This window comes from Chroicocephalus ridibundus, chromosome 8 (assembly GCF_963924245.1).
Source record: "Chroicocephalus ridibundus chromosome 8, bChrRid1.1, whole genome shotgun sequence".
NCBI lineage: Eukaryota > Metazoa > Chordata > Aves > Charadriiformes > Laridae > Chroicocephalus > Chroicocephalus ridibundus.
Genome location: NC_086291.1, coordinates 449,755 through 470,218, shown reverse-complemented (window position 1 = coordinate 470,218; position 20,464 = coordinate 449,755). Strand labels below are relative to the sequence as shown.

The following is a 20,464-nucleotide window of genomic DNA, read 5'->3' as shown; positions in this document are numbered from 1 at the left end:
GCCATATACACAATTAGGATTTCTGGGGCTATTCTCATGATAATTTGATGATCAGCATCCCATTACCTTTCAGGCAGATCTCAACTTTTTTGAAGTCTGTTTGCAGGCAGGCAGAGAAGTGATAAGAGTTCAGTGGGGATGTGTCAGGCTCGTTAGCTTGTATATGAGTAACAAAACCCGATGGAAACTGATTCTCCCATAGTTAGGCTTCTGAACGGTTTTAAGAATTGGGCCCATGTATTATTCCGCTGGGGACTGGGCATGCAGGATAGAGCGTCTGATGGCTGCACACCTCCATGTCCCTCCTGCAGGGGATGAAAAAATCACCTTCGTTTCTGCTTGCTTTTCCTCACATATAAAGTTATTAAATGTGATTTACAGGTGGTAGAGTAAATGCTGACATGTTGTGTAGCAGGCAATAGATTGGTTCTTGCAGCGTTAATATTTTATTTTCACCTATTGCCTCAGGTATTTTTTTGATAATATATTCCTTTATCGAGGAAATCAATTTGTGCTTTATAGTTGTTGCTGCAAGTCCTGTCATGATGTTCTGACGGTTGTGCTTAGCGTGCTTCTCTGATGTTCTAGGATTACACTGTGCTTGCTACCACGGTCATATTCGACTTGTACAGTTTCTACTGGATAACGGAGCTGATATGAATCTGGTAGCTTGTGATCCCAGCAGGTCCAGTGGAGAAAAGGATGAGCAGACCTGTTTGATGTGGGCTTATGAGAAAGGTATTTCAGTTTTCTAGTTTCTGCCCCAAAATCCATAAGAGCAGTACAGGAAGGAGAGGAGAGTACAAAATAAACCCTCTGTCCCTGTAGACTAAGAGCTCCCACCATCTGCTTCCCGGTTCCTGGCACAAAGGGTTGTAAAAAGCAGTCCTTCTCTTATCTTCTCAGATACTCTGTTAAACATCAGCTTAATTCAACACAAACTCACTGTGCTGCTAAAATAGAAAATATACCGCCTGTTCAGAAAAGCCTATTTCTCCCTCTGGTATGTGCATGAGGAGTTTTAATTTTATTACTGAAGGAGGCATTACAAGGAGCAAGGGATCACACAGGGTAATCTTAAATTCTTGCAAATATGGATGAAAGCAAGGCATTTTCCGTGTCCTATATGGACAGCAACGTGTCAGGTTTCTGTCCTGTTTTTGACTCCACCCAAATAAAAAGCTTTATTTCTTCCTGAAAGTGTTTTAGATGTTCACATCCACTTATGGATTCCGTCAGTGTTTGACAGACATACGTTTATGTGGGATACCCTTCCGTTTATTCTTCCTGGTGTTGCCACTCCACCCCCAGGACCGTCGAAGGGTATTTAGCAGTCTCTTCATTGCTTTGCTGAAGAAGCGACCATCTTCTTTGCCTTAGCACTTATGTTACGGGAAGGGATAACACTTCAGCCATCCTCTGAGTTTGGATGTCCAGAAAGCTGCTATCTGTAAAAGCCTGCCCTTGGTTTAATTCCTGTGCTTCAGAGGATGGTTCCGTTATGCTGACGCTCTCTGGTGTGAGCGCGTGCCCTGGCAGCCCGGGGAGGCAGCAGGGCGTCTCTCCTCTAGAAGGCAGCTTCTGACAGCAGGGGGAGAGTCAGCAGAAGAGCCTCTGCCTCATCTCTTTCCTCTAGCACCCTTAAGAGTTGGAGTTGTAAGTTTTTGCAGGACCCTAGAAGATCTAGAAAATGACCTTTCTGTGACTTGTCGGCTTGCTGGTCTTTCCCTGGCTTATTATATAAGCCAGAAAGTTTGTACTCAATAGGGTAGTAGTGAAAAATATAGGGCTTCAAAGGCCTTTCGAAAACCTGATATTGGCAAATTACTCTGTATAAAATTACTGGCAGAAAACTCATATTTGAAAGGTTTAGAAAAGAAATTGGAATGTTGCCAGGCAGAACTTCGTGCATCAAGCATCCGAGAGCACAATCGTGCTGCGCAGACACTGCTCTCTCCTGGTTCCTTGCACAGGAGGATGAAGAGTAGAGCAACTGCCTACGGCCACAGAGTGCACAAATATTGTCCAGTTTAGGACACCAGGACTGACATATTTTCAGGCTCTGGTTGTCCTTGTAAGGCCTATTAAAGACTATTGTCAGCTTCCGTTGTAGAGTTCTGTAGCAGGGTTTTCTATTGCCATATATCACATTTTAGCATTAGGAGGACTCATGAAAATAACATGCTTGTTTTGTTGGCAGGTATTTCCCTTTAGTTCTGCAGTTAAGAATCATAGTATGTTTCAGATTAGTGCCACTGTATCTTTGTTTACATGTTTTATAGGCACATTGTACATTTTTTATAAAATCCCCTGATTTTGTATAAATCAATTTAAAACCAAAAAAAGAATATTGTGTTTACCTGCAAATCCATGTATTTCCTCTTTCTTCCTTAGGTCACGATGCCATTGTGACCCTTCTGAAGCATTATAAGAGACCTCAAGATGAATCACCCTGTAACGAATACTCACAACCTGGAGGAGGTATGGTCTGACAAATCCCTTTGTTCTCTAACTGAAGGGTCTGATCCAGACTGCTGAAGTCTCTGGGAATGTTCCACAGGTGTCAGGGAGCTTCAGATCAGTTCTGTCTGGCACAAAGAAAGTTAGCGTCATGAGAATCCCCATTTTCCAGATACCTTCTATTTACGTCAAAATTCTTCCTTTATCTTCAAATAGAGTTGTCGCATTGTATTGCTCCCCCCAAAAAAAAGCTAAAAGCTGTGAGATGAAGATCACTCCCCAGTAATCATCACTCGTACCTTTTTACATCCTTAATGCCTTGCTTAGCCATTCTCTTTGTGGTTTTTAGCTCTGATGTTTCTTTGATTACTGACATTTGGTATATTTCTATACTCGGTCTCCTTCACATTTTTTAATATCTTTGGATATCTAATTCCTCCTTGGGAAAAATTAATTATCCTTTTTGCTACAAAAATACTCATTTGTATTGGCAACTAAAAGACAAATGCCAAGAAGGATGTTAACGCAAGCAGCTAGATAAACAGAACGTTGTGCGGTGTGTTGAGAAGGCTGCCTACAGAGAGGGTGAATGCGTGATTCCTGGTGGCTTCTCCAGGCCATTGACTCCTCCTGCCGTGGAACCAGGAGGAGCCCTGCGGTCAGCCGCAGGATCAATCTGTCTCCTACATAGGTTGACCTGTTCCGCGTTTAGGGGTGTAAATTCACGGGTGTGTCAGTCTTTAGGGGACTAAGTTTTGCGTGTATCAGACATTTATTTTGGCAAGCAATTAACACACCCAGACAGATTTTGTAATGCTGATTGTTAAAAGAACTCAGCTGCCGCTTATGCAGAAAAACAAAACATGCAATTTTTGGTCCAGGGAGAAAGCTGAGGTCTTTTGGAAAATCTCGTCAGTGAACCAGGCAGTGTAATACGCTTGCAGCCCAATCGCCGGAGTTTGTGAATCTGATCGGAGTTCCTTTACAAAATCTTGCTGATAGAAGAGGCTACGTTGGCTGCCTTTAAAACCAGTGAAAGTCAGTATGGTTCTACAGCATTAATGAAGCTATAGACAAATTACTTTCAAGAACACAGCAATATAAAGTCACAATCGTATGTGTTTGTGTGCTTATGTGTATTTTCATCCCTTTATTATTCATTATTTAAACAATTATTGCCTCATTAATTCATCAGTACTTACATTACTTTATCGGGCTTATACTGAGTGTCTTTGAATTCCACACGATTCGTTCTTTTCTTCTATTTCAGATGGTTCCTACGTGTCTGTTCCGTCCCCTCTAGGAAAGATTAAAAGCATGACTAAAGGTACTTGCAATGGCGAGGAGAAACTTGAACTTTTATGGTCTTTTTACCCAAGGCATTTGTCAGCCTAAACATACGATGCCAGATTCATGATTCCTGGAATTTTCATTGTTCAGAAGTGTAATGATGTGCATAAGCAACAGCTATTTCCCTAGGATAATTTTAGCAAACAATATATTTAGCTTTGTTGATCAGCATCATGATAATTCCTGTATTTATCTTATTTTCATTTACTTTACAAAGTGTATTTGTTTTTATGTCTTTGGAAAAAAGGATGTGATTGTGAATTAGTACTAACAAATTATGCACGTATCGATGAATGCCAAAAATATCGTATTGAATTCCACTGTAAAATGCCTGGATTCTCTTTACAAGAAACATTCTGTCCAAAAATAATTTATGTTAACCTGAAACACATATAGATAAAACATTCAGAGCAATATTTTTACTTTAAAATATTTCATTTTTTGTGGTGCTGTCAATTTTCGGCTTCGAATATCCACTCTGGATATAATCAAATCCTTACATCCTTTACATAGAAGCATTGAAACGTTCCGTTTAGAAATATTCTGATAAACGTTATAGTAATAAACCAAAAAGACCAACAAGGTAGAGATGTTTGCTAACTAAATTAAGTTAAGTTGCGAAATTTAGATTCCACGTGTCAGTAAAGAGTCAGTCAGATCTGGAATAACATCCCCTGCATTAGTAGTGAGCACTAGCTGTACAGGAAAAAGGGAACTAATTCTCCGTATAAAGGATTTTATGCAGCCACCACATGATGCAGGCAGAATATGCTTATGGGACAGTGCTCATCAGTGATAAGATTTCAAAGCCAGGGATGCCGCAGGCAACTGTGGTGTCGCCAGTATTTGTCTGTTACTGGGGTTTACTGCGGTTACTGAAAGGAAAGGGAACGGGATTACCAGCCAGCCAGTTTACAGGAGGAAAATCAGCTTTTACTGTGCAATAGTCTTGTGAAGTGAAAAGCTTATATTCTGTCCTTCTCCATGGCCCTGCATTTTACAAATAGGGTGAGTGTTTTCTTTTGCAGAAAAGGCAGATGTCCTTCTCCTCCGTGCTGGTTTGCCATCACATTTCCATCTTCAGCTCTCTGAGATAGAGTTCCATGAGATTATCGGCTCAGGTACCAGAAATAAGAATGCATCCATTTTAAATGTCTGACGATCATAATAAATATCTGTGTGCTTATTTATTTTGAACCATTTTAGGGTCTTTTGGAAAAGTATATAAGGGACGATGCAGAAATAAAATTGTCGCAATCAAACGGTAAGTTTACCAAACTTTTCCATCTTGTTTGGCTAATGACCTAGTTTGAAGTATTAAAAAACCCCATATGTTGTTATATTTTTGCCTTATTGTTTTCTCTTGTGTAAATTCTAAGCTATCGTGCCAATACCTACTGCTCCAAATCTGACGTGGACATGTTCTGCCGCGAAGTTTCCATTCTCTGCCGACTGAATCATCCGTGTGTCATCCAGTTTGTGGGAGCTTGCTTAGATGACCCCAGTCAGTTTGCGATAGTCACTCAGTATATTTCTGGAGGCTCACTCTTCTCCCTGCTTCATGAACAGAAGAGGTATTCTGCCTGTTCTCTGCTGGGGCTTGTGGTACAGAATTCGGAAGACTAGTAAACCTATGCTGATGTAAATGTTATTCGTTTCAGTAAAGAACAATAGAGAACAGAACACACTAGAAAAATTTTAGCTTTGATTCAGATTATTGGGCGTACAAGGGAAATTAATAAGTATTCACAAAATATTTATTAAGTCATTATTTTACATTATATACATATATACGTTTTCTATTACATAGATTATATAACATTAAAACAATTTTAAAGGTTCCGTGATTCACAGATAAAAGTAATTTCCAGATAATTATTGTCTGTTTATTAACCTTGAGTAATATTATATTTTTTTTCACACTGTAGAACTCTTGACCTGCAGTCTAAATTAATCATTGCTGTAGATGTTGCCAAAGGCATGGAGTACCTCCACAATCTCACACAACCGATCATACATCGTGATTTGAACAGGTAAGTTTCTTTCTTTATCCTAAAGATACAGCGGGTATGAGGCCTGAAAGCAGCAGCGATGGTCTGCGGTCTCGCCTGTACTTGCAGACTCTTGTGCCTGTGCGGTACCTCGTTAGCGCTGATGGGCCTTGGCAGAAGGTCTGCTTGCATCACTTGGACTGGGGAACTGGGGCACGATGCTTTCACGTCCACTGGAGGCTTTAATACATTTTAGTTGAAGGACTTAACAGACAGTAGCCAGCTTCATGCTTATAATAATTTCACTGACAGATACCTTATCTGAAATTTACAAAATATTTATATGCTATTTGCACACATTAGTCCTGTGGGATAGCCAGCCTTTTTACAATTTACACTATCTAGTATATTTCCCCAGTATAATTGTTTGAATCCAAAACATTAATTGATTCATTTTACCTACTTTTGCCCCTTTAAGAATGAAGTGCCTGATTTAAACTAGTCTCTAGTCCCTGAAGGTTGATGCAGAAATGTGAAAGCCTTCAGAAGGCAACCCCTCCCGTTTGTTTTAGGTGCCTGTGTGAAAAGGGAGGAACCCTGGATGAGGCCGTGCTCATGATGGGCAGGCATAAACTCATCCAGTTTAGGCTGAGTGCCCAAAGCTGACACTCGTGGAGGTGTGGCAGGTAAATCCCAGCCAGGAGTCAGCTGGCAGTGCCACTGGCAAAGAAGTAGGAGAGAGTCTATGTGAGTCAGTTATCCACATTTCCCTCTGGAAATGAAACCGGATTGAAAAAAACCTCAGAGTTTTTATACAAACCACTATGAGTCACATTTGCTGACCTGTAGTTGTCATTGAAGGATGCAACCGCTAAAACCCGGTGTTTTCTTGCATCTGGCCCACCAATGTTCAGTCTTTGTTAGAGGCAGGAAACATCTTCTCTACTGAGCGGAATATTTAGGTGTCATGTCTACGTCAGAAGTCACTCAGACTAGCCATTCGGCACTAACTTGGGCTTTGGAAGGGGACTAACCAAAATTACCTACGGGCATATTTAAAGAAGAGCAACTGGGCAAAGAAAGTTAGTGCTGAACAGCTGTTGCACTTTTTAGCCGCGGTAGTTTGCTTGGAAATAGCTCCTTCATATATCCAAGCCTTGAGACAAGAAAGCTGCTACAGAAAGAATTCTTTAAAAGTAGGATGGAGTGAGTTGCAAAATAGGTTTTCTTCAGCGTCAGACATACACCTCTTCATCTGCCACTAGCTTAACTACTTATTCTTAAAAAAATCACAGAAATATTCATTTTGTTTATATCTCAAGTGACCGGTCCTATAGAGTTACGGTGATAGAATAAATAACATTTTCCTTCCTCTTGCTGTAAGTTTTCATTTCTTAGTGACACTGATAGCTGCAGTGAAAGATTCCTTGTGAAAGACACTCACTCTTTTGAAAAAAGGAGACGGATTTTTGCCTTTGCTGAGCAAAGAAGTAAACTGATTGTGAGACTATGCCCAGCTCAGGGTTCTGGTATGAAATTATGAAAAAATATGAGGCAGCAGGAATTCCCTGGAGAGTGGTGTTGGCACGTCCAAGAGAACAGCATGGCTCGCACACGGGAAAGTTCTGGTGTCTTGCTCCAAGTGTACCTACAGTGGCGGCTCTACAAAGGAGATCTATGAAGGGAGGGACTCCAAATGTAGTATTTATCCTTTATAAATGTGAGGTTTCTTGGGATTTGAAGCATAACAGGGACAGAGTGTGTGAATATATATAACACCAGTCACGGGGGGACAAGCTGAAGCCCAACAAACTCAAGTGTCTTGTCTCTGGCAGTGGCCCGTAGTGACAAATTTGAGAGCCAGGCGTGTATATGATGACAGTGTTTTGAATTCTCTCTCAGTTCGCAAGAACTTTGGGTTCAAAAGGGTATTTTCAAAAATGAGTACCTGCTCTTGAAGCCGCAATTTAAAATGAAAGAATAAATCTGTTTGGGTTGCAAAGGAAAAAATATCATTGCAGACTGAAGAAGAAAATCAGATCACTAATGCAAAAGAAACTCCACATTTCTTTATTTTAGTCTGAAAAATGCAGTCTTACAAACCATATCACTTCAAGCCAGTCTTCTGGGATTTATGTGTCCTAGGTTAGCAATATTGGCACAAATTCTGCTTTATATCTGACTGCAAATTTTAGCACACTTTGCTTTATTCATCTACTCCAATGTATGAGTGCATCCATCTGCTCATGTTAAAACTGCTACAAGCACGTAAAAATGGCTGCTGTAAACTATTGCCAAGTACATACTCAATTACTTTATTTCAATGTGCAGATATGGTGTTTCTGTGGGGATGTGATAAATGTATGATGTTTAGAAGGATATTGCTGATGTGTTATTTTCATCTGTGTATAATGACTGTATGGGGGCTCTCTACAGCTCCCTGAAAGGAGGGGGCAGCCAGGGGGGGTCGGGCTCTTCTCCCAAGGAACAGGCCATGGGACAAGAGGAAACGGCCTCAAGTTGTGCCAGGGGAGGTTTAGCATGGATATTGGGAGACATTTCTTCACGGAAAGGGCTGTCAAGCCTTGGCCCAGGCTGCCCAGGGCAGTGGTGGAGTCGCCATCCCTGGAGGGAATGAAAAGCCGGGCAGACGTGGTGCTGAGGGACACGGGGTAGTGGGGGTTTGGGCAGTGCTGGGTTGATGGTTGGACTTGATGATGTGAAGGGTCCCTTCCAACCTAGAAAATTTTATGATTCTATGAAATTATTCTCAAAAAATAAATATGAAAAATTTAATTTTTCATCTTCATATAAACAAGTAAAATTTTGTTGACAAGAAATGTCTGTTCCCCACTTTTTATACAATAATGCTAAGCTCCATAAAATGTTCTCAGTCAATGCAAAGTGAAACAGTCCATAAAAATCACTTATTCAAACAGTTCCATTAATTAGCAGGAGACATTAGGGCAGTCAAACTCTTAAGCACAATTAAGTTCTCTTCTAAGACATTTTGAACTAATTACAATTCATTATCAAGTGATTTGACTGCAAAGCTTTGCAGTAACCAGTTCTGAGCAATTCAGAAGGAATTCAGGACTGGGGCAGATCTGAGAAGGGAGGGCACAACCAGGGTGTTCTGGACCCACTCTGTGCGTGATGCCGTCCTGCGGCACGGGCTGACCCCGAGGGATGCTCCTGCGGGCAGAGCCGTCCCCGCGCTCAGTGTCGCTGCGGAGCCGAGGCGGGCAGCAGGCGCTCCCCGAAAATCCCTGAGCTCTGGGCTCTGCGGCCCTGGCCTGCCGGGGCAGTGGTGGCCGTGGGGAGCCCCGGCATCAGCGGGAGCGGGTCCCCGCAGCCCTCAGCTGCTCCTGACCAGGCGGCGCTTCACTGCGGCAGATGTTGCACCTCTTGATCCCCTTATCGCAGCGTGGAGTGCTCCCCCACGGCTGGCAGTGACATGTCTGGTCTCTGATTTCCTGGTGGGTTCTCGTCTTCAGGGGTATGTCCTGAATGAGGTCAGCTTTTGCTAATGTCGACTGAGGCTTCTTCAGTGTCTGTCTCCCAGTCTCACTATTTTTCCTCAGTGCAGGATGTGCTCGGTCCTGATAACTTGTCATTATGAAAACTCTAATTTTTTAATAACTGAAACGATGAGATGCTGATCACTTCAGTCATTCATTTCTGTCCTTGTTGATTGCATTTCCCACACAGGCAAATACTTTCTTCTACTGTCCTGGAAGGATGGATACAAATACTTGTTTAATCTGTTTGGTTTTTTTTTTAATTTTCCATTTGAGAATTCTCAGTTTACTTTCAGCATAGCACTGTGCTTTCAAACAACACCTTCTCACTTTCTTGCATTACTTCTTTTCCTTTTCTTTGTTTGCTTTGTCTTTTTTGCTTTAACTGTTTTCCCATAATCTGTTTCTTGGTTTGTTTGGCCCATTTGTTACACATAAAAGTATCTCTGGATCCCTTTTAAGAGCAAAAATCTAGCACAGGACTGTGCACTCATCAGTTTCTTTGGTGATGCCCGAGTGGAAGCACCGACTCCTTGGTGTACGCAGAGAAAATCTGTTCTTGCTTTTCTAGCAAGGAAAATAGTCTCAGGGTGTGCATATTTCAGTGAGGGGTGCTGACATACCTACCTGTCTTGGAGTTTTAGATGAAAATGCCTCCTTTTGCTAAAGACAACACATGATCCTTCGTCCTGCTACCCCTGTAATGCAAAAGGCACACCCTTCGAACTGGGGCTGGCTGGGCTTTCCTCTCACCAGCACAGCTGTGCACTGCTTTGAACAAACAGCTTTCTGCTTTTAGCTGCCATCTCTTCTGCTTTTACAAGGCATCCCTTATAAGTCCTGAGTGCTGAGATGGAATTTCAGTTCTTCCGCTCTGGCCCAAGCCAGGATTGCTAACAGTTTTTACCTAGACACCTTCCCTGCTTTGGCAAATGGGCCCTAGCCCAGCTTGTATGACAAGGTCTGGATTAAGAGCAAAGAGAAACTGCTGACATTACAAACATTTAGTACATTAAATTGCAAGGAAAAGCTTGGCACTGGGCAGAGCTTTTCTACATTAACTTTTCTTTCTCAAAAAAAAAAAAAAAAGCTGTTGATAGTGGCATGGCTTCACCAGTCCTAGAGGCTTTTGGAAATGTGACAGAAAAAAAATCTGTTTAGGCCAGACCTTCTTAGTGAGTGTCCAGTTTCTAAAGGATAAGGTGGATTCCCTAGGATTTACTGTGCAGAAAGCAACCTGGATCTTGACCTACAAAAAAAGACCGGCTGGAAGGACGTCCTCTTACTACCTCTTTTTTTTTTCCCTGGTGTTAGTTGACTGGAAGCGTCTCCATTGCCTTCCAGCCATGCCCACCAGCTGTTCTCCTCCTTACAGCCAACGTTCCCTTCTCCTCACCCCACACCCTGACCTCACACATCCTCCTCTTTCTCTCTGCAGCCCCTTCACATACCTCATCCCCTCACAGCTTCCTTTTGGGCCACCGAAGCGTGGAGCTCAGAGGAAGATGCTTTCTTTTGAAGCTGCAGCTCTCCCTCGGTCGTGATGCCAGCCCAGAGCCCCGTCTCTGAGTGCTGCGGTCTGGGGAACTGTTTCAGGACAACAAAGATCCAAACCTTACGGTTCAGCTTTGCCTTGTCACTACTGGCTGTAAGAAAATTAGTTCTGCACTGAAGGATTTTAAATCATGTTTTCCACAAAAGAAAACCCAAAACAGCATCTCACTAGAGAGCCAAAAAGCATATCATTGCCTCACGGAACTCTTACCAGATCATATTTGTGAGGGTCAGAAGATAATTTGCTATAAGGACGTCAGTGCGGTTGATGTGTGGTGCTGAGAGTAGCTTAACTTCTGAAACTTTTCAGTGTGAGAGCAGAAGTCGTGTTTTCAGCACGAGTCCCAGTCAGCCCACAGGCATAATTACTAGATGAAAATCTCTACGACAGCTGAAGAGAAAGACCAAGAGTGAAATTCTGACCCTCTTGTGTTAAGTTTTGCTAGTGGCTTCACAGGAGCCTTACATTTTTTACCTTAAATTTTCACATAGCTTGTAACCCCCTTTGTGAGTTCTGAAATCTAATTCAATGCACATAATGCATTAAATAAATCTGCAATATGGCTTGACAGGACAGAGAAAAAATGAATGTTTCATGTCTCTACCCTGGAAAAAGGGTTATCCTTCCATTTTGAGAATAATTGGGAGTTTTATTTTGCTTTCCAGTCCTGGAAAAAGGAGTTCTGACAGCTATCAGCAACGGTGACATGTATCAGCTTATTACTGCTGATACCGCGGTGAAGGATTGCAGCCACAATGATTATAGCACTTTAATAAAAAAGGGACCATTTTAGTTTCAATTTAATTTAAGCCATAACAGCTGAACATGGTTGGACCAAACCTTTGAGCCAGTAACCTTCATTTGATGGCTCTAACTATCTGTGAAAGTTTCTGAGAGCCGGCTTAGGGAGAAAGATGAAAGAGAGGATGGAAGCCTGGTGGTAATGGGGATGGTGTCTGCAACTCCTCTTTGTTATAAAATCCCTTATGAAATCTTAAAATAGCAGTTGCCTTTCATTAAACCCGCAGTGTGTTAAAGGCAGAAGGATCTTTTCATGGCCCTGTTCTCTGGGAAAGGGACACATGGAGAATGTGCTTTGCCCGTCTCTTGCCCCGCGAGGGAGAAGCCCGTGCATCTGGCAGGCCCGCAGAACTACTTGCTTTTGTAAAAGCCAGGATGATTACACACTTTGGATTCTTTTCTCGGTTTTTTCCTTCCATGGTTTCATGAAGAGAATGATGCTTGGCCTCACCATTTCAAACTGTGTCTCACCTTATCAGAAGACAATTAATTTCTGATTCTGCTGAACTCATTATTAACCTTCTGTCAGCTCAGATCAGGTTTCTCTTGCTGTATTTCTCAAAACAGAGGCTTAAGAGTTCCTTTCTCGTCGGCGGTTTTCAAATTTCCAAGTGCCATTGAGGCAATAATAGTGTTTGTGAGCTGTTCCTTCCAGCCTTATTTCTGTGGGTTATATTTTTTACTTTAGAAAAGAAAAATTAGTAACTGTAGTGTTCACTGGTGGTACCAGACTGACAAAACCCTTCCAGAGACTACCTCCTGCTTTCACATAGGTCCATTCACTCAGCCCCAAGATGGGCATTTCGGCATTGTTTTGTCAGAAAGGCTTATGCATGCCACGGATAGATCGGGTGGAAGTGTCTGTTTATTCATTTCTTGGCTTCTCCACAAAGCCTGTCAACTCAGGTCTTGACTATGTGTATCATCAAGTTGGGTTTATTCAAGGTCTAGACAATCCTTGAGCAGACTGAAGCTGAAGCTAGAGCTCGGTACATTTTATTCACATTGAGAAATGGTGATAATTTTTGTCCATACTGACAGAGGTCAAATTTGAACCAAGACCACAGAGAAGCCTGTAGTTTTGTTTGACTCGTGTGCCTACATTCAACCCAGGGTACAGCCTTCAAGAGTCTTTCTAGCCTTGCATTTGATTAATATTTTCATTTGACATCTGGTGGGGGTCTCAAAACAATTCCACATGTCATACTCAAATCACTTAAATATTTTGATGGAAAGTATATATGGGAGCTAAAATCAGATTAGATATAAACTGAAGGAGTCATGGCTACATTGTATGAACCCACTACACTTTTATGATTAAATTTATCATCCCAAGGTTTGGGTTTAGGTGAAGCTAGAAATCTTGAAGACAGTGATTTGTGGGAGTCCTGGTTGGGAGACCTTAAATTTTTTCTGTCCTAAAAGCTATTATCTGGTGAAATTTGTGTTCCTCACTTGACTGTTCTTGCTCATATCTACAGCTCTAATATGGGCAACTTACGCTTTTTTGTTGAGACCATCAATATTACTTTCATTTTCCCTTCATCATGTAAGCCATTGCCAACTTTTTCATTTCTTTTTTTCATATACTTTTCACTCTCCTGAATTTACTTGGATCAGTCAACATTTTGATAAATATCATGTGAGCACTGTTGTGTCCACATTCATACGCTTTTATGTTCTAATTTGCTCAGCCCTTCAAAAGCCACGTGCCATGAAGGCATCGCGACTGCTGTATGAAAACCTTGATCTTCAGAGTAGCTGGAAGCTTTTCACTTAGCTAAAGGATTTTGTGAATCTCTCTCCACATTCCCAGTTTGTTTGAAAATCTCTGTTTGTGATGCTAATTTCTAAAAGCCTTGCTTTCTACTTGTTGCATGCAAGCGGTGTTTTTCTGCTTCCTCTTGTGTGGTCTTTCTGAAAATTAAATCAGTTGCAATAGCTTCCTTGAATTAGCAAATCAATTTTCAATAGATTCTATGTACACTTTTCCTGCTAAATGACATTTTGCAATAGGCAAAAGATATTTTTCCTGCATGGTCACGATCTATACTCTTGTACTGCATCTTGGATATAGTACATCTTTCACTAGCAAACATTTAAATAGCAAGTATTTTGTCTTTCTCCCTAAGCTTGATTCTATCCAACCTTTATAGAGCTGTAAAAGATTGCAAATGTGGCAATAGCTCGCTTTTCCAGGTATTTTTAAAGGTTTCCTCTCTTGTGAAATTTCTGTACCGGGTACAGAACCTCCTCCTTTCTCTCGCAAGCATGACAGTAATTGCACAGCGTCTCGCTCTTTCACTAGATACCCAGCTAGACTAGTTAAGTGCAGAAGTGGGGAGATGCTGTTCCAGCTCTTTTCAGCTTTTCCACTTGCAGCATCCATGGCAGATGTCTTCTCCCTGCAGCCATATGTATTTGCATTCTGTGATAGTATCACAGTGGTTTGACAAACAAACGAATTAGTGTGTAAAATCTCAGGATTTTCATTTTCTCCTAGAAAAAGTGATATTCACCACACTTCAGCCTCTTTCTGAACTGCCTGGAAAAGTACAGCTGCTTCCTGAGCTGTGGATCTGTGAGGATAACAGAGCGGTGCAGTGGCCCTGCGCAGGGTGCGAGGGACCGCATCCCTCGGCAGAGCTGATCCCACTCAGGGCCGCCGCGCTGCACAAACCTGCTCGCAGCAGCGGCTCCGTGGCTCTCGCTCCCCTAGTCCCCTCATTTAAAGGTATTTTAACTCCACTTAGGCATGTAAGTCCTTCCCTGCTGATTAGAGTGTCACAGATCACAGAATCACGGAATTTTTCAGAGTTGGAAGGGACCTCTAGAGATATGCAGTCCCACTCCCCTGCTAAAGCAGGATTGCCTGGAGCACATGACTCAGGGCTGCATCCAGGCGCGCCTTAAAGTCTCCAGAGAAGGGGACTCCACACCCTCCCTGGGCAGCCTGTTCCAGGGCTCTGTCACCCTCACCGTAAAGAAGTTTTTTCTCATATTGATCGGAACTTCCTATGTTCCAGCTTGTGCCCGTTACCCCTCGTCCTGTCACTGGGAACCACTGAAAAGAGTCTAATTTGTGCTGCATCACTACCTCAGTGTTACCGACATCACAAAATCTTGACATACTTGAGTTGATCTTTCCAAATTGGGGTAAATGTAATGTTTTGCTTAGAACACAGACATTGAGTTCCTTTTTCACTTGGCTGCTGATTGTGCTTCATCTTGATCAAATGTAGAAACAAACAAAGAAAAATAATCAAAGCTTCAGTTTTATTAATTCCTGGTGTCTGTTCTTCACAAGTTTGCCTTCCATTTTCCATTTTATGTACTTACTACAAAGTCTCTCCCAGCAAACTGAGATCCATAAAGCTTTTTCAAAGTTTGAAAGAAAAGCTTACATGTCCAGACATCCTTCTAGCATAATAATGAATTTTGATCCATTGTTATTGTTCTGTCACAATACATGAATTTTATTGAGCCCTTTTAGAGAGCCCAGAAATAAATGTTAGCTCTCCCGTACACCCTGAACTATAACGCTGGAACACGTTATATATATGTATATACACATATACATATACATATACATATACATATACATATACATATACATATACATATATATATATATATGTATGTATAAGAGGAACCCTGAACACTCCCTCTTCACTGAGCATACCTTTACTTCTTTGAGTGGCGACTGGTGGAGCACTGCCTGCCAAAGCCAGGGCCCAGGAGAGAGGAGAATGCTGCCTTGTGTGGCGTGGAGACGTGAGAGAGCGCCCCAGCTTCAGGACAGTGCAAAAGGGAATCCCAGCTGGGGCATCCTTCATGTTAGGAGGTTTTCTTTGGAGTGTTTCCTCTTATAAACCAAAACAAACAGCAAAACCAAACCAAACCAAGCTCCAAAAAACCCAACCATGGAGTACCCGAGTCTTCATGTCAACCACAGCCTCCTCTGGTCAGCTGTCTTCCCTTTGCTGTCTCCCTACAAAGATGAGGGGTATGTGACCACCCGTTGAAACAATGCCTTCCAGGTTTGGTCACAGCCACATATTTACCTGGGATAAAAATGAGTGAAGTGTTCAGAACAGTAGAAGGGGTAAGGAGGAGCAGTCCCATTCCCTACAGCCACGCGAGGGAGAAGCAGCCTCCATCGCTGGCTGGCGTATGTTCCCAGGATCTGACGGGGAGCTGGCAGGAGAGAACGGAAGAGAGGGAAGGTCAAGAGGCGGCGTCCTGGCTGGAGGAATATATGACCCTGTTATGGATGGTAGGAAGGCGAAGAGCTGCTTTGGAGATGCGTCAGACGTGCCTCCCACCGGCGCCGGCAGGCAGGCTGCGTGCTGCGGCTGTGTAAAGGCAGAGCACGCTGAACACAGCATTGTACCCACACGCACATGGCCCCTGCGCCGGCCCCTCTCCACAGGGGCAAGAACATCTGTCTGCATCTGCTCGGAGAGGCACTGCCTCCATGGGCCTGGGTGTCCCCGGCTCAGTCACGTCCTCTATCTCGGTCCTGCGCGCAGCTGAGACATCGTCACTCAGCTCGGCCTTAGCTCAGCGTCTTGAGAAATTACATTTCTGTTTATGGCGCGCCGGTCTTCTAGGGTTTATATTTCTGTAAACAGAAGAGAGAGCAGGGAATCGTAGCAAGGGTGTTAAGTCAGGATGTGTTGAGTTAAACTATTAAAGCTGTATCTCTGCACCCGCACAAGCACCACAGTTGGAGAGGTGTTGAAAAGCTCCACTTGCAGGGAGCTCGGCGGAACCCCGTACGTGAGCCACAGGACAGGCTCTGGCTCGTGGTTTTTTTAGCCTGCTTCCTCTGCGACACACGGTCCGGTAACACGTGATTCAGAAACGCTGCTCAGGGTTCGGAGGGGCAGCACAGAAATATTTTTACCTGTTTTGAAAGCCAGACTCTTTAATGTGAAGGCCGTTCTGCTCACATGTATATGCTTTTGCAGAAAAAAAGTCAATATTACAAGAAAAGTAATTTGGACGCTGATGAAATCAATAAGTACTATGGCTCACATCAGGAGTTTGTATAGAGTAATATCCCCTGGAATCAATGCCCGTTGCAGGATACAGCCATTTATAATTCCTCGCTGATGTTGCAATGATCCACTGCGAGGTTAAGAATGAAGGATCTCAGAAGCTGTAAACAGAGCGAAGTGAATCAGATCACCTTTTAGGCTAACCAGTAGCTATCCTTACTTGAAAACTATCACCCTTATTTTTTGCAATTTACTGACCTCAAACTATGGTTTCCCAAACCCTCATAGCTTAGAGTTCAGCTTCTTTTCTAAAAAACCTTCAATTGAGAGTGTCACGTTGACACTCTCGTGATCTGAAGTAATTCTGAGGACTGGAAAACAAACTTAGATTCAAAATAGTCTATTTCTACGCAGCCAGGAATGAAAGCACATCATTTTTCTCATATGGGGGGTATTTTTCAAACACTGTGCTTAGTCTCTTGTTCATCCCGCTCTGCAGATAATAAAACCGAAAAGAATTATTTTAGTCATCGCTCAGTGAGACGGTATGTGAGTCAACAAGCCCAGTCCTCTGCTGTTGGAACCAACCGTTTCAGAGTCTGGTACGTGGAATGTGGGCCGTAACTTTGGTTGACTGGTGCAGACATTTCAGCTGGAACACCACTACGTATTCAAGACGTTAATGATAATCTATCAATCTTTTCATAGCTTACCTTCACTTTAAAAGTCACAAGTGCCCTAGATCTACCAACATCTATTGACTGACCTCCTCACCTTCTCTTGGATTGTCACAGGACTTTTATTCTCTTAATGTAAAGCAGGTGCCTTCCCAAACCGCTGCGTTCTCTCTCTTTAGGCAAGCTTTGTGGGTTTTGTCCTAGCGATGACAGTGTAGGTGCTCACCTTAGATTTTAGCCACTGTAAACCCTAATTCCAATTTTGAAGTCAGTGTTGTGAGTATGGCTTATGTCCCACTCCTTAGTGACCTCAATTTTGTTATATTAAATAAATGTTACGTGTTTTTGTTCAGCTTTCCAAATTAGAAACAACTCCGTCAAACCTTGTGAACATGAGTCGCGCCAGGAGTTTCCCCAGGCCTGTAGTTCAGGTGGATGGCAATGCCAAAATACTGCAGTCCTAAGGATGCAACTGTCTGTCTTTATGGTGCATAAGAAAGCTGTGGCACGGAACACCTCAAGCAGTAGTGCAGAGACTGCACCGGGATTCTCTGTCACTGACTGCATCCTCTCACTTCTGAGAAACACCTCTGAAGTCACTGGCCTGGCTTTTTCAGCCTGCAGAACCGAGAGAGAGAAGCCGGTTCTTTGTGGTTGGTTAGCCACCTTCTGCAAAAGTGCTACTCTGGCACGAAAAGAAGAGTCTTTCTATAGCCAGTTCTGAGCATGAGCAACTATGAAGTATTTGTATGTGGGGAGGGAACACTTGGGTTCTGATAACTGTACGCTGTCAACTCTGTCGACGTTGTGGTAAAATGGCACATGGTTGTCTATGCTCAGTACAGTATGAAGACGAAGAGGAGCGGGAAATAAGTGCATTCAAAAGGCGTTTATGGATCCACAGACGCAAAAGCCCACATATGTATAAATATGCATACAGGTGTTTACTCACTGCTTGGGTAATTAATGAATTCCCTTCGCAGATCCCTCTGTAGTTGGTTGCATAAAGAGCTGCTTGCACGCTGAGAGATCGGCAGGAGGCCACTGGAAAGCTGCAGTTAAAAACATCATAGAACAGTTCAGCTGGGAGGGACCTCCAAGATCATCTACTCCAAAACCTTCCCCGAAGTTGGACTGACCTCAAAATGAAATGCCTATATGGAATCTAACACCAGTATACGAAGCTGGCTTCAAACCTTATCTCTGGCAGAGTATTTCATTTCATACGGCAAAACCTACCAGTAGATTAGACCGAGCCCCTTACAAAACACAGACGAGGAGACACTTTGGACTAGATTCAATTTTGGTCATTGTGATTGTCAGAGCTTCAATCCTTTGCCTCTCTACCCCTCCATAAAGCAGTACCGCAGAAGAGGAAGGGCTGCTGCCAACAGCTGTAATTTCAAGTTCCGTGGTCCAGTCAAAAGCCATGAAATGGGGACTGGTGTTAGGAGAAAGAGAGATTTTCAAGATTAAGATTTTGAAGATTCACTAATCCGTGTTTGCAGTGTCGCAGTGCTGGTAAAAGAAGTAATGTCTCCTAAATGACCAGGGAACCTGTCTGTCTGAGAGATGGGACCAAGACTGTCAAAGAAACTGATCTGATTTAATGCTCTCTGCCATTCGCTGGGGATTAAAAGACTGAGAGGGGAAAAGGGATCTCTCCTTTTTTTTCTGTCTTTCTTGTACCTTTTTTGGTCTCTTAAGGATTGGGCACATAAAAAATAAAATAAGATTTTTTCAAAAGGGATGTATACCTGATAAAGCCTATTAATCCCAAATGGTTTAGTTCCACAACAGACTGACAAGCACAAGAAAGACACAAAACTATCGTAGTTTGTAGTGCTATGTAAGGGAACAGAGTCAGCAGAAAGCAAGCATTATCCCCTCCAACATTTCCCATGCTCTCTGACTGTTTGCTCTTCTTCTCTATACTTTTGGCAAAGTAAATACAATTTGAATTATCTCTTCAGAATTAACATTGGCATTTAAGCTAAAACAAGTGCTGCCAGAGGGTATAATTGATCCATATCACAGAGACCCACAATGGGAGAAAATTAGAGATAAAGCGAGATGCTCCCAAACCGTGCGTTGCATCCCCCTCTAGCGACCAGCCTGCATGTGAACGGCGGCCGGGCTGGCGGAGCCTGCCCTCTGCAGCATTTCCTACCGGAGAAGTTACGGTTTGCTTTGGTGTTCAGTAAGGCACGAAGTTCATGGCATTCTTCCTGGGGATTATCAAAAATCTTCCTTTGTACACGCAGTTATTTGATAGGTGAAGAATGCAGGCTCCTAGAATTTATCGTCATTTATAATGTAGGCCAGCTTAGAGGATATATTCAGAATGGAACGCTTCGGTCAAGTTATTTAGTTACTTACAGGGGCAAAAAATCTCTTTTTATTTGCACAGCACACTATGAAATGCCCGCTTTCCATCTTAATTCAGGGCAAAATCAGAAGTTGCAATCTTGAAAAGTTCTGGAAACACCTGGGCTTATTTCCCAACCCACTGTACTAAATGAGTTTATTTCCAAGACCTTTGAGGCTTAATTTTTCTTGGGACATTAACCTACTTTCTGTCTGTACATTATCAAGTTTCTGCAAATGCCTCCATCCCAGCGTCCTTCTGTTAATAATTCTAACACTTAAGCATACGGATCTTAAGGATAAATCTGAGTGTGTAGCAGAAAATCAGCAAGTCCTTGAGCGTCTCGTCCCTCTTGTGCTCTTGTTTTCTTTTTAGGTAGTTGTGTTGAGATAATGGGGTTTGAGGAGATGACACAAAATGTCTGGAGTATTATAAAATAGGCGTAAGTAGAAGATTGCCTGAAAGGCTGTGTATGCATTCAGCATGGGCTCTTTAGACTTTCCGAACACGGTCGATTAGAGGAATTCTGTTTTGCAGGTCATTGTGATGACACGGCATTTGCACATCAATTCTGAGTTACAAATTTAAGGCATGTGCTGGGCACATGCAGGCTAAAAGCCGTCCAGAGAGGGCTCCGTTTTAGTAGCGTGGGTTGTGTCGTAGCCGTTTAGAAGATGAGTCCAGTACTGTCCAACAGCCTTCTGGCTCCTTCGGCATCAGAGCAAAGTAGCTGTCTCA

General features: G+C 42.7%; 1 protein-coding gene across 3 annotated transcripts in view; it reads left to right on the top strand.

Moving 5' to 3' along the window:
- The window catches only part of TNNI3K (TNNI3 interacting kinase), an 84,205-nt gene that overhangs the window by 30,914 nt on the left and 32,827 nt on the right, over positions 1–20,464 (top strand). For 2 of the 3 annotated variants that reach the window (XM_063345260.1, XM_063345261.1), the window contains exons 11-17: positions 589–738; positions 2,395–2,481; positions 3,731–3,787; positions 4,839–4,931; positions 5,017–5,074; positions 5,190–5,384; positions 5,739–5,843. In XM_063345260.1, coding sequence (XP_063201330.1) covers positions 589–738; positions 2,395–2,481; positions 3,731–3,787; positions 4,839–4,931; positions 5,017–5,074; positions 5,190–5,384; positions 5,739–5,843 — 745 coding nt within the window. Of the gene's footprint in view, positions 1–588; positions 739–2,394; positions 2,482–3,730; positions 3,788–4,838; positions 4,932–5,016; positions 5,075–5,189; positions 5,385–5,738; positions 5,844–7,318; positions 7,946–20,464 lie in introns of those variants that run through there. The other variant, XM_063345262.1, reaches the window with a different exon arrangement.